Genomic DNA, 14,910 nt, shown 5'->3' with positions numbered 1-14,910 from the left:
TAATTTTCCTCCAATTTTACAATTTGGATTTTTAAGAAGCAGTTAAAATATATGTTCTATATGAAGAAAGTTCCCCACCACCAATTTAGGTGTTACACTTTTTCAAAATTTGTCATGCATCCTAAAAATGATCCTTCTCTTAAACATCTAACAAAAGTCTCACACAATTAATTCACAAGCTCCAAGCAATTTGACTTTATAAATCTTTAATCAAAGATATCTCATCAAAACCCAAACATGTTTTCAGCAAAGGATGAGATTTGCCTCTAAAACCATGACTTGGAGGGCCTTGGATTCAACATATGTTTCAATTTCACAGCTAGCACTAGTCATGTAACAACATATGTGAGCATCTTCTCCAAAAGAGCAAGTGAATAATCTTGTTCAATTTTAAGAACCTTCTTGACTTTTCTTGTCTGAGACAATTATTATCTTTCTCCAAAAGAGGTATCTCAATGTTGTTGACTATATTAGTTAATATTTTTTTGTCCCATTTGCAAATAAAAACCCACGATTTGTTGAAAACAAAATTCACCAAAAACCATTGTACGAAATCATATAGCTTCCCTTTGGTGAATTCTTTGCCATGAATACAAACACACATTCACCGATCCCAAGGTTTCAAAAACCCAAGCTCTAATACCATATTAGTTGCATTTTCAGAATAGTAATTTCTTAGTTGTAGTTTCTCTTTTGACATGTTTATTTGTAAAAACATTTTGTAAATTGCAAGTTAAGTTAAGTTAGAGGTATCAATTTCTGACAAATGAATACATGGAGTATCCTCGAAGATTTCCAACAAACTCTCTTGTTGATGATCAAGAGGTGGCTCAACTGCTGAAATGGGAATGGCATTCTGAGGGGACTAATCCACTACTATAGGAACATCATGAATAGTGGAAGAAGCATCCACATCTGTGTCAGGAGGAGATAAAGGTAGCTCCATGGGGATTGAGGAAGGAACCTCATGAGGTGACTTAGGAGCATCATCTAACTGTTGTTCTTCCTCTGGATTTTCAGGATCAATCACATGAATATGAAGCTGGTATTTCTCCTTCCCACGAACTGTCACCTCCTCAAGAGGAAGTACCATTGCCCGACTCACCCGCAACTTAATTCTAGTGCCTGAAGATGATGCACCTTCCTTGTTATCTATTTGAATCTCAGACCTCCGACCAAGGGGTCCTGTAGAGTCATCTTCCTTACCAATTTTGATCTTGATAAGTTTAACACCATTACCTTTTAGCCAAGTGTTGGTGTTAGCTAGGATGGGCTGAAATCTTTCAAGAATGGAAGTGCATTCTTTGTGTGACCACTGAATTAATGGAAGTGGGGCTTCATCAACTCTTTGTGAAACATACTCTAGATCAAGCACATTCCCATCATCAATCATTCCTTGCAGAATGTCGACCAGGTTCAAATCAATAATCTTCTCAAGGGTGAGCCTGCAATAATCCATCTTACGAACCTCCTTTTCTGTACGAAGATCCGCCCAAATGTCTTCCATCCGATGCACATGTATAAAGGATTTTTTGATCCATTCTTTCATGCCTCAATAGTCAAAATCTACTCTTGACTTGAACCTTTTAAGTTTAATCTCCTGCAACTCGGTCTCCATTGCCTTGGCTTTGGTAGACGTGATGAGGTAATATCGGCCAATCTTCAATGGGTTAGCTGAAGAGATTCCCATTCCTGAACAAGAAGCAATCCTTGAAAGAAGAGAATGAATCTCTTAAATAGACAAAAGAAGAAGATTCAAACCCTAGCCACGTTTTTCAAAAACGCCATATGCAGCAAAAACGCCTAACAAATGCATGAAGAATCGGTCAAATGAAGCTTCCAATCTCCACGTCTAGGTAAGAGAAGCCAAAACGACTTAGGAGGAATTATCGTGGCACTTTCATGAGGTAAATCGTAGCATTTGAAGAACACGTATTTGTTGTTTTAACGCCTTTGAACCAGCAAAAACGATTACATGTGGCACAAAAAGAGTTTCAAAATGCATGAAAATCGCTTAGGATTCAAAAGGCCTTCCTCCTCCTAAAATCTCTCCACAAAAATCGATTGAATCCTTCAACAAATTCGACTTCAATAGCTGGTCAGGTTCTTGGAGAAGGGTTACAAGTTTAAAATTTGCAAAGAACATATGAAATCGGGTTTCTAAAACCCATTTGCAAGTTTTAATATGTTCACTTTTCATGCATTAAATCAAAATCGGGTTTGTGAGAGAAAACTACAAGTTTAAAATACATGTAATAGGGAAATAAAACTCCCTTTACAAGTTTTAAACAACTCAACAAAAGACTACTAAAGGGAAAATAAAATTCCTTTAACAAGTCACAAAACCCCTACCATAACTTAAAATCACTTAAGTGAAACTTTTTAAATAAATTACAAGTTTTATTTTTACTTTATCATTTAAAATTCACTTGTAATATGTTCAAAAAGTTCCTACAATGACTTAAAAGAAAAAAAGGAACAAGGGGAAAATAAAACTTGCAACTTAAGGAAAATTTCCCACTTGCAGTCGAGGAGAAAAACCCGAAATTGAAAGAAAAACAAAGCAAACAAACTCGAAACACGATGAAATTCGAAACATGGTTTGAGGATGGACTGAGGATTAGTCCAGTCCAGGGGTACTGAAAAATTCTACCTCGGAAAGCATTCCATAGAGTGAAAAAATTTCATTTTTTGACAAAAATTCCTATGTAATAGTCCAACATTTTTGAAAACAAAAATGAGGACAACAATAACTACCATAGATGTTTATTGTAATGTACAAATAAGGCAATCACATGGGAAGAAAAAAATATAAAATACAAGCACAAATGTTAAACGCCAAATCTACTTCACTAATTTCTCTTGAAGTTAGAATGCAAGCATTGGAAATTATTGTCATTGATGTCAACGGGTAGAGTTAGAAGGAGACTAGTTACATATATTAATTTGCACAATTATCTTTAGCTGGGTCGACCAATGCTTGGAAGGAATTAAATAAAATAAAAAATAAAAGCATGTTGGTCGATCTTCAGTTTTTGGCACCCCTTCTCAATATCCCATTTCTTGCAAAACAATTTTCTTTAGTGAGGCCAACCCCCTCTTATTTGGGCAATGAAAAAATTAAATAAAAATGCACTTGCTGATCTTGGCCAACCTCATTAGGGAGACACGACTGTTGGGTGCAGGGGTGCTATTTGGAAGGTACAAAGGAGAGACATTTGAGGGCTATTTGAACAACAATTCATTCAATGTCTTTCCTATGTTTAGAGTGGACCTACAGCAGAAAGGAGCAGATTTATGAGCAGAAATCAAACACATATTTGAAGCAGACCTAATGCAAATGTTTGTGAAGATACATTTCAGATTTGGGAGCAATCATTGAAGATCATATTGCAGATCTGAGTAGAGGTATATTGCAGATCTGAGATCAAACTTCTAAGGCAGATTTTTTCTTCAAGTTGTGAGCAGTTTTAAAGGTGACCTGAAGCAGATACAAAAACATTATTATTAAATTGCATTTTAAATGTTGGTGCCTTCTATTTTGTGAGATCAGGAGGTTGGTGCCTCTCACTCAAAGAGATTGGAATGCAGTGATAAGAGGATTGGTGTCTCTTGTGGGTTGGTGCCTACGAAGCTTGTAAGAAGATATATATAAAACTATATTTTGTAGCGGTTTTCTCCCACAAGGGTTTCCACATAAAATCATATGCGCATCTTGTATTCGCCATTGATAGATCTTACCTGTGTGGATACATTTGATTACTGCTCTATGATTGCTAAAGTTTAAATAAGTGAAAATTGTTGTATACTGATTCCCCAGCCTTTCCCCCCCCTAGAAGTGTGTATGTTTTCTTCAGCAAGACTTCTTAGAGGTGTGACTCTTATAGATTGTCTCATTTCAACTTCACTTAATAGTAAATATATAATTATTACTAGAAATATGGTTCATGATATATATTTATTTTAATTATTATATCTTTTATATAATTTAGTATTATTTTAGAATATGTATGAATATATGTATATGTATGTGTATGTGTGTATAACTTTAATATATCTAGCTATAACTATTTTAATGTTCTCCTAAGGCTTCGGCATGTGTGGCAGTTGGAGTTGGGGTACCTTTACAAATTGCCCACTCTCCTAGCCACAACTCAAATGTGAACTAAAACAACTCCTTCAATCCAATTTCACAGGAATTCAAATCTACATCTAATAACTACAATAAAATTATCAATCTAGGCAGCTCATCAACATAGATTCAATTTCTACACACAGCTCCTCTTTTCATACAGAGAAAATCAAAAGTATTTCCAAATTATAATCAAGATAAATAATAATGGTGAAAATAACACTAATAACAGATTTATTATTTTGACCTCTCAGTCATTATCACACTACAAAATATGATGTTGCTCATTTTATTTAAATCTGACTATCCTTCTTGCTTGTGTAGCCTTGCTCTGTCTTCACATAATCTCCCTTGCTAGGTTCATTCATTTCAAATTTGCAATTTTTAAAATTCTCTGGCTCTTCATCTACTGCACACCCTTCAACATTTCCTGCGCTTTACTTTTCCCTCCTTCACTCAGTTAATTCTCCTTTCTCCGCAATGGCTTTTCTTAGCCATCTCCATATTCTCTCTCAATGCAGCAGTAATTTCTTTTCATTTTGTTATCTGTAGTATTTTATTCACAATTCTTTTCACCCACGCAGCCCCATGCCTCTCCTCTCTACTTCCAGCGCAATTTTTTTCTTCCTATGCCCCTATCTTCTTTACATGATGGTTTTTCTCCCCATACCTGCGCATATATACTTTCTCTGTTCTTCAACCTTGTGCCTATTTAACTTACCCTGGCCTTTACTTTTCATTTTGCAATTTTTAATTCCCTCTGTTCTTGGCTTCTAGCCTTCCACGTTGTCCTTTCAGTGCTTCACTGCTTTTTTCAAAGAATAGTGTTTGGTTTCTCTTTGTCTTTTAATCATCCTTCTTCTAATTTGTTGGCTATGTCTTACTGATGTTTATTTCTTTTCATTCATTCTGAGAAGATTCAATTTGTACAATATGTCAATTGACAGGCAAAAAACTCAAAGTTCTTTGTTTTGCACGAAACTTGGCAAGTATGCTTGGAATGACATACCAAGATCCTCTGTGTTCAAGAATTTCAAAATTTCAAACTTTTCGTAAACTACGAAGATTTTTGACAAACTTCCGACATTAAAATCTCTCAAACTGGAAAAGATTTTGCTTTGATTCTTTTAGCATATTCCACATAGTACATCAAAGAATGTCCCTGCAAAAGCATTTTACTTGAGTCTTTACAGATTTTCCAGAAATAATTTCCAAAAACTGCCTGTGGAGCCTTAAAAGTGCGACAAGGCAAAAAATTGAAAATTGCACATTTGATGAAATCTCTGAATTCTTGCTACTGAAGGATGCCTGAAAAACACCAAAGAAACCAAAATAAACACCAAATCTAAAAAATGAAACTAAAATGTTTTTGGTCGATGCAAAATTGCCTATGGACCCGGATGCTCTTGTATCAACATTTAACACTTATAATTTTGTTTTTGTTAATACTTATACCACTTTGCTTAAATTATTATAGATACTTGTATAAATATCTTAAATACATCTATCTAAAAGACACAAAGAGATATCAATCTCAGTGATGAGTTGGGAGGTGGTGTTGATGGTGTTTTATAATACTTATAGTACTACTTAATTTATTACAGATATTAGTTTAGATATCTTACATGCATGACACATCTATTTAAAAAAAATTGAGAGATATCAATCTCAAGGCTTGAGTGAGGGCATGGGAGGGAGGGCTACGCAAAGTGGGTGTGTGTGTGTGCATATGTAAGCTCACACCATCACCATCTACAGTTGGGCATAACAAAGGTTTTACATGTAAATGGGGATCAAATTTTTCTTAAGAAGATTTTGTTATTGATTCACTCCATTACAAGCCCCTTGCTGCTATTATAGTTATGACTCCCAACATAACCAGTACCACCATAAATGAAAAGCACCCAAATTGTTTTGACTTATAATGCAAATGCTAATAAGAGAGTTAAGACTAGCAAATTCCAATTCCGTGCTAGAACCACTTGAAACTTCTTTTTAAAGAATACAAAAGAAAGTATTATCTCTATGCAAACAAATTTATTTAACCAAGCAGCATCAACAAGCCAATTCCAACGAAGATAAATTACAGTACAACCTAAAGCAAAACAAACTGTTTCTACACATAAAAAAGAAAAACAATCATATTCTAACAGAATAAAAATACAAACAAGACTCGTCAGCATTTCTTAAATCTATTAATACCATATCTTCTTCAAGAAAATAGCCTTGAATTAAAGAGGCATCTGTTGAAAAGCAAGCAGATTGCTTCAGGGATAAGCCAATCTTTCCAGTCTCCTCATTAACCTGCAAACAAGTGTAACAACTAAAATGGTAACCAATTTTCCAGATATCTTTAAGTTTGTTGCAAACCTGATTTTTTTTCTAAAACCATTTCATGTTTCTTACTAACCTTAAGTATCTGACTGCGTACAGATTGCCCAATATAAAAATGTTTCATAAGATCCTCACTGAAACGGTCCAAAACCTTCAGAACCCACAGAAGCAGTTAGAAAATCATAGTCCACAAAGTTTATATTTTAAATTAAAACCCCATTGCACTTACAAGTGCAATCATTTTAGCATGGAAAACCAAGACAATAATCAATCAAATATTGACATCCACGAAACATATATTTATCTGCTTGTTGGGATATTACTTGATGTTTTAGTGCAAAACCAGTCAAACGGCCAAGAAAGCGAACAAAGACACCATTTTTTATGATATTGCATATATATCCCTGAATATTGACAGAAAAAGTAAACCGTCAGTTGGCATATAACAAACTAACAACAAAGAACCTCAGATAGACACAAAATATCAGAACCTCAAGGACTTTATTTTCATTTGCAAATGAAAGTAAATGTATCATTCACCATATTGCAAGCAAGTTTAGAAACAGAAGCACTAAAGACCTATAACAGTAATTTACGAATTTTCATTCTATACAGTCAGCATTCTTCATAAAGAATTTATATGTACAGCTTCAAAATATCTAAAAACACAAGTAATCAAAATTCACTTTACTTGCAACACTGATTGAGGATGAATTTGAACAATATCTGAAGGAAGGAGTGTTGCAAATTCAATGAGCGAGTATTTGGCTGATAGTATTAGACTCTGATTCACAATATCTGCAATGATGACAGATGCATTTTTAGATATTTTATCATCTCTGCAACTTGTGTATGTAAAATTATTCCAAACAAAAAAAAAAAAAAACTTATTGTCATTTCTTTAAGAAATATTGTTTTTTAACTATGATAGTTTAAAGTTCAAAAGAAGCTTAAAGTTCTATTTCTATACAAAAAGCATTAACATAGTGTGCACAAAATTTTATTTGTTCAAGTTCAAAAGAAATCTTGTTCCATCAGAAGCTACAAAAACTTGCACATAGGGATTAAAATAGTGCTTGAAAACTACTAGTACAGACAAATCAGTTTTCCAGGAAATTGTATAAAACTACTGATAGTTGCCCATTCAGTCTGTGAGTTCAACATTTAGCTCCTCTTATTTGAGAAACGGAAAGTGGAATAACAGAAATTCTTTTATAACAATGACACAAGAGCCTTGTATGATAAAGCAGGAAATAAATCTTGTATTGCTCATATTTTGAACAAATGAGGGATTCTACTTCTCTGCAACACTGTACAAAGATAGAAAAAGCAATGTCTTTCTCAAAGATCAAGAATCTCTTTCAACCAGAATGATTTTTGGGTGGTAAGCACTTCATGAAGGTGGCAACTAAGAAAAGACTTAGCATGGTTGGCAATCTGACTTTCCTTATATTCTTTCTACAAGAGCAGAACCCACCGGCCACGTTCTCTAGAAATGTTCCCACCCAGACATTTTGAGAATAGTTGCAGGAAAATTCAATTAGATTTCATTGATCATCTTCCTTGGTGAAGAGAATTATAGAGGGCACATCTGCAAAGGAAATGGCATATGATAAGGCTGTCTTCTGATGGTTTAATTCATGTAACAAGAAGCAAAGTTAACATTCATGTTGATCATTATCCACTCTGCCTAGGAGAGTTGAATATATTAAAAGGAGAACTGGCTTTGTGCATTAAAGCCTCAATTAATTGTTTTGAGATGATAGACTCTTTCCCCACCTGCAGCAATGCCTCAGACGATAGCTTTTCTAGCCTTGATAAAAGAAGAAATTCAATGGAACTCTATTCCTTAGCTGGTGTAATTCTACATCCGTTGCATCACATAGAACCCAAAATATGAGTGAAACAAAAAAAAGGCACAAAAAAAGCAGCAAGTAAAATCAAAAAGAGACAGATCATGGCGAGGCTTAAAATATTGTCATAAAGTTATACTCTATAGTTCAATGCTTATGACTACCTAGCACCAATAGTCTATCGAACATGTTTCCAGGCTTTAATAATGCTTTGATTTGCTCTGAATGCCCTGAAAAACGAACACAAAATATTGAATTCAAAATCCAAGCAATACGTAAATCTTGAACATGTAAACTAAATACCAAAAACAAGAAAAAGGTTGATGGTGAAACAGCCATAAACATAAGAATGAAACATTAAAGTTGCCTTTGGCAAAAATGAAGCCATACACAATTACCTGGATTATCTGATAGTTGCTCGTTAAAAATGGTACCCTTGATAGAACCCTTCTCTGTAGGCACATCCAAGATAACTGCAGAGGTTGTAAGACTTTTAACCACACCAGAAACAATACTTCCAATTTTTGTATCCATGGTCTTGTCATAACCAACACATGACCTGCCAGGAGAAAAAGTCCGATAATTGATATATGTAAGCCATAACTCATTTGGTGCTAATTTGAACAACAAATCATTCCTGATTCTGTACAAGAGCACTTGTTGATGCAGCCCAGAACTGTGTACCTTCAAGAAGGAGCCAGTTCAAGCAGCCCAACAGCACAAACTTTATAACAGCAGATAGAAAAATACTCAGATAATTACGCTCGATATAGACTTACAACCTTGATATTCATTTCAACAACATACAGGCACACAGGTCTCTGACAATTGATTCATATATGAGTAGTTAAAGACAAAAAAACCTATATGGCCAGCAGAACTTACATTTATGGTGACTGAAACATGCAATCAAAATAATCTTAAGTCTACTCTTCTTTTTTAATGTCCATCTACGCTGCTTTCTTAATGTCAAAGACTTCTCCTTATCACTCACTTTTCATGTCTTGGTGTTACCACTCTACCTCCTCACACCCTTAACAGGTCTCCTTTTTTATTATTCTTAAGTGCTTTTTGAATATTCAGCCACTAAGACCATATTGCCCACCTGTATAGTCCCAAAATAAAATATTTGTAATGATTTCTGTGTTTCAACGCCTCCCATAATCCTTACACTAGATGGAGGCTGCCATGGGTTCCTAAAAATAAGAGATTTTTTTTTTTAAATTGCCACAGGCTTAACTCATTCAAACTGACTTGTAATCGTCCAGCTGAGGGAGACTGACTGTTGTAGCTAATCCAAGAATAGAAGCTGTTGCAGTAAGTTACTGATGATACATGACCTCTTTGGGTAACAAAGTCAGCATTAAAGGAATCACATAAGCCCAGTGCTCCTGCATCACTTGTTTAGATAATAAATATTACCTGCTTTAATATGCTAACAAGGAAGAACATGCCAGAAGTTTTAAAAGCATTTTGATTGCTGAAGCCATATTTCATTGCAAGATTTTTGTCAGGGGGGAGTTCAATGGCATACAAAAGAGAAAACAAGGAACATTCCTGTAGGAAAGAAGATAAAAATGCAGCATGAAGGCTTCATGACATATACATAACATCCAGTTGGGGTAACTAGTTGCAGTAATAAAGAAAAACAAGACTGCAACAGAGATTACGAACTGGCCAATTCATTTAACTAAGAGTGGTGTATAGCGTCGATGAAACTGAACCCGGGAATACTAATATGTGCCATGTACTTAATTGTTTAATAATTAATACCTGAATCTTAACAGATTAATTTATCCAACTCTCACAGAAGGCTATAACAAGATCAGAACTTATAACCCTATACAAAAATAAATACGAAAGAAAAGTGTGATTATATACAACATGAATTTGAAAGAAAAACTGTACTCTTTGACCTAACATTAAACTGAACTTGGAGGGCTAATAAGGAACTTTCAACAACCATTGTTTGCACAGGATCAACAACCGTTAAGGAACTTTCAACAACCATTGAGCATTAACAGGATTCCAATCAACACTAACAAATGCCCTATCACCTGCCTAGAAAGATCCCTTAAATTCTTGAATTGAGTTGTCTGAAAACCCATTTAAAGAAAAAGAAACAAAAAATCAAATGGAGACACAATGCAATACATGAAACAGAATCCTTGGGACCAAATCTAAAAGAACCTGTCAGAGGAGATGATAAAACTGAGCTCCAGACGTCTTAATTTAGGAAATGCCCTTATTACCCTACACCTGACAACCTGTCCAACATGAAATGCAGATTCTGCTTCTGTGCCGGGATCTAGGCCAAGCTCAGTCCTGCAGTGGCAAGCATCATAAAGTATTATCAGCATATAACATACAATCAAGAGGTTATTCATATAGTATCTCCACACTAATATAGCCAAGCTTAAAAATACAATGTAACAATAACAGCTAGTATATCAATTTCAAAAAAGATCCCATGCTTCTATGGTTTGCTACACAATTTGCATCAGAGGACCTAAAGCCCAATATGATTATGTTTATAGACCAGATCACTGTGGCAGATAATATTCAGAAAACTAAATCAAAGGTATTAAATTAAAATTCACAAAAGCCTAATGCATGCCATTCAGAATGCAATATCTATAAGAAATGAAGATAAAGCAAACACAAAATAGTTTCCATGCAATGCAAATTTGCTTTTCAAAATTGGACATATCTAGAATGAAACCCAATACTCACCTATATATCTGCTCACAATGATTTCAACTGTTTTGAATTAAATTATCAAATAGAATTCAGACATTGCATCTACTTGTCTGACTTGTTCAATCTTAAGCAAATAAAGGCATAAAATTTGACGTCACAAACAATTTGAGTTCTGGTCCTGGCTACTAGTATCAAAATCTTAATTTAACAATTTTATCATTTAGATGGTGGGTGTATTTGTAGAAGGCTAGCATAACACCATGAAGAAATCCCATTGACCAAACCAAAAGCATGTAAACCACTTAGTACTTAAAAACCTCCAAACCAGCTTATGAAAAATGCTTAATTAAGAAAATAACAACAAAAGAAGGGGAGAAGAAACATAACCGACACCATCATAAACAATTCCACATTTCAACACATTTTTAGTATTATGAAACTTTTCAACTTATGGATCAAGGTATATATCATTTACAAAAAACCAAAGAATTTGGTTGATTGAAATTCTTATTTCTTGTAAGAAAATATGTTGCTATAAATATTTAATTCAATTCACAAATTACCTCCAAAGGTCTCAATTGAACATAAGAATACAATCTCAGAATTTGAATATACTAAGATAAGAATAATAAAAAGCTACATGGCAACCATTATAAAATGTAGGCAAAACTGAAAACAGACATAAGTAACATCTTGCCTGTGTGCAAGACCCGAAACACCATTATAGAATGTTACAAAGCATCCATGTTGTCCGATTCCAGTGATCCAACCATGAGTAATAAGTCCCTCAACTGCATCTTCATAACCAGCAATCACCTTGAGCTTTGACATAACCTGAAATACACAAAAAGTTGTTTGTTCACATGTATGAGAAATTCATCAAAATACTAACTAAAACAATATAATTCAAGTACCAATTAGAAAAGAATCTTATAAAATCATATGATACAGTTTATGAGATCAAATAATACAAAAACTAAGTTAAACATAAAACAATAGAACTTAGCTAGCAATAGATGCAAAAACTTAAAACTTACTTAGATTGTTTGGGAGAAACATCACACACAAAAACAGGAATATTTACATCAGCTTTATCAAAAAAAAAGTTTCAAAAACAATTGAAGTTCAACATTTAAGTAATCAGTTGACTATATTGTAAAATGAAAACTGAAATGTACAACAGAAGTTACTGAAACATGTAAGATCAATTCAAACTGCATTAACAAAAAAACATGTGTTTTCCAAATATATAGATGTAAAGGATAATGCTTGAATAGAGAAAATCGTTCCCTTCTGAATAGTTTATATAAAGCAGTTCACAAATGTTGGAAAAACAATAACTCACCATTGTCTTCTTATGAGTGACAGTAGTTCTCTTTAACTTGCATCCCAATACACGAAAACGCAGTTCGGCTCCAACCTAAATAATTATACAGTTGAAATTATGTTAATATAGCTTAAGCTCTCTAAAAGGAAAAAGACTATAGTACACTATAAAATTTTGGGCTGAAATTTGTAAATTAAAAAATTAAGTAGATAAGAAAGAAACAATCTATTCATTAATTTTGAAAGACATTGGTAGGCACTACGATACCTTCCACATATCTAAGAGAAGACCAAAAGCCCATGGCATTTAAGAAGATAATATTTTTTCCATTAAAGATATTTCAAATTTTCAGGTATAATATTTATGAAGCTCTGTCAACATATGATATAAATCATATGTAAGTACAATTTGCAATATTGATAAATGTATATGGCTCTTCATCTATTTAAGCTTGTGTAGGAATTGTGAAATGGAATGTTTTAAAAACTACATGAGGTACAAGCCCAATGCAATAACAAGATGGCAAGTGGCAAGTAGCAGAGTTTGTGTTTATTGAAATTACCATTTTGGTTATAGAATTTGACTAAGCTTGCATTATGCCAGGACTTGGTCAAACTGTAATCCCAGCCATTAAAAACTAGCAATCCATGACAACCAAGATATAATGAATTAAGAAATTACAATCCCTATGCAAACAGGCATGCACCCTAGGGTCTAATAACTTGCTTCAAATTGTAAAGGGTGTACGATACGGCAGGTGAAGACAGGAATAAGACTAAAAAAAATCACATTCAGCATACAGTTGTGCACTCAAATCAGGCAAGGAAAATGCAAATTTTGAAATCAAACATGAGTGTACCCAAGCGCATGCCTAATAGAAGCTGAGTAGTATTTGAAGAAAGACAAAAATGTGAATAAGGTTTTAGTGTGCATGATGTAGAGTGGATTGTCTCTCACCTATTAGTACTACTTTGCCTAGGTATCTCCTCCAAGCTACACGAGAACCATCCAATGATTCTACACCTCACAACCTCCAAGGGTTTGCAAGTCTTACCCTCTCTGACCTTCCAAAGGTCCTTAGGCTAGGATAAGCACTTGTTGTTTTGTGAGTTCCATTTCCTTGGTTAGGAGACCTTGTTTTCCCACTCCCTTTCACACTCAACCGGAGAGTTCAACCCCTCTACCACAGGATCTTCATTCCCCACACTACACACATTAAGATGGATGATTTTGGTAGGATTCCCAACCCTATTCCTTACTCAAGAACTTTGGCACTTACCGGTTTGGTGTTTTACAAACAAACTGCACTTTTAGGCCTAACCAGAGACCTAATTCTAGTAACCCTGTCAGCGGGGTATTCTGCATTTACCGGTTAAACTTCCTGAACAACCCTATGAACTCTTTGGCATTCCAGACACCCTTGTGGGGTTTACATACAATATTGCAAAACCAGAGGTGGGTTTTGTCACTAACATATCTAACCCTTACCGGTTAACGAGGCCTAATTGCCCCTTTCTAGGCCTTAAAATAGGAATTGTTCAGAACTCCTTCACCAGTCAAATTGCCTGAGTGAATTGATGATAGTTTGGGGTTTGTGCTTCCATATGGAATTCCACTCCAATTATACTTCACTTCCACCCACTGGACTCACCCAATTAGGGTCCGTTATCCATGATTCCCAATGCTTGCCAGCTCAACGTGCCAAGCTTAGGGTATGGTGGCAAATCTCTGATTTAGCTTCCCCCGTCTCAAAACCAAAAAGAAAACATAGAATACATTGCAACCTAACATTCCACAAAGTTTCAGAGTGGATATCCACCGTGGAACGTTAGGTTGGAGCCATTTTGCTCTCAAAACCCTGGTTTTTAGGGCTCTTGAACCCACCTGCAACAAAATGAAGATTATTCACAAACTACAACACTTCAAGACTCAAAATCACAAACAAAATGAAGGTAAGACTTCAATCTAACAATCCATGACCCTGTTTTGGGATTCTCAATCCATACAAGTTGTACAACTTGCAAAGAACAGCAAAAACTTGGAAGAACACACACAAATGGGAAACCAAAATTGTTTATTTGCTTCAGATCTTCAACCACCTTCAACAACCGATTATCTTCGGTCTTTCCAAGCCTTATACTGGCCTTGGAGTAGTTGCGAGCAACTTTTGCAATTTGTTGCATAGGTGAGCGACTTTGCTCAAACTCAAACTTGGTCATTTTCAACTGACTCATATGACCTTAACAACTTCAAAACAACATCAACCAACCTACATTAACCCAAAAACAACTTATCCTATTAAGTGCTCTACCTGGCACCCTCAAAAGCTCACAAGCCAACAATGGCCAAACAAAGACTCTTAGGGCCCTTACAATCATTTGAGCACACACTTAATGGCCTCTTGGCCTTATTACAAAACTAAAAACATGATTCCAACATCCTGAAAATAAAGTTACCAAAATTTGCTAAGTGCCCCTACACCAGTGCACACCCTATAATGCACATTTTTAGTCTTTGCAAAGCATCACTGCAGCATGGGCCTAAGTTCAGGAAAGACACAATTC

The 14,910-nt window shown here is 34.9% G+C and overlaps 1 protein-coding gene across 1 annotated transcript in view; it reads right to left on the bottom strand.

Annotated features, from left to right (window-relative positions):
* The window catches only part of LOC131060261 (rRNA biogenesis protein RRP5), a 229,852-nt gene that overhangs the window by 81,218 nt on the left and 133,724 nt on the right, over positions 1-14,910 (bottom strand). The window contains exons 13-21 of the mRNA XM_057993438.2: positions 12,365-12,439; positions 11,717-11,853; positions 10,510-10,644; positions 8,718-8,878; positions 8,484-8,549; positions 7,158-7,264; positions 6,790-6,870; positions 6,543-6,617; positions 6,335-6,436 (exon numbers count right to left, since the gene is read on the bottom strand). Coding sequence (XP_057849421.2) covers positions 6,335-6,436; positions 6,543-6,617; positions 6,790-6,870; positions 7,158-7,264; positions 8,484-8,549; positions 8,718-8,878; positions 10,510-10,644; positions 11,717-11,853; positions 12,365-12,439 — 939 coding nt within the window. The remainder of the gene's footprint in view (positions 1-6,334; positions 6,437-6,542; positions 6,618-6,789; positions 6,871-7,157; positions 7,265-8,483; positions 8,550-8,717; positions 8,879-10,509; positions 10,645-11,716; positions 11,854-12,364; positions 12,440-14,910) is intronic.

Source organism: Cryptomeria japonica, chromosome 1 (genome assembly GCF_030272615.1).
Source record: "Cryptomeria japonica chromosome 1, Sugi_1.0, whole genome shotgun sequence".
Classification (NCBI taxonomy): Eukaryota; Viridiplantae; Streptophyta; class Pinopsida; order Cupressales; family Cupressaceae; genus Cryptomeria; species Cryptomeria japonica.
This window is presented reverse-complemented; position numbering and strand designations above follow the sequence as displayed.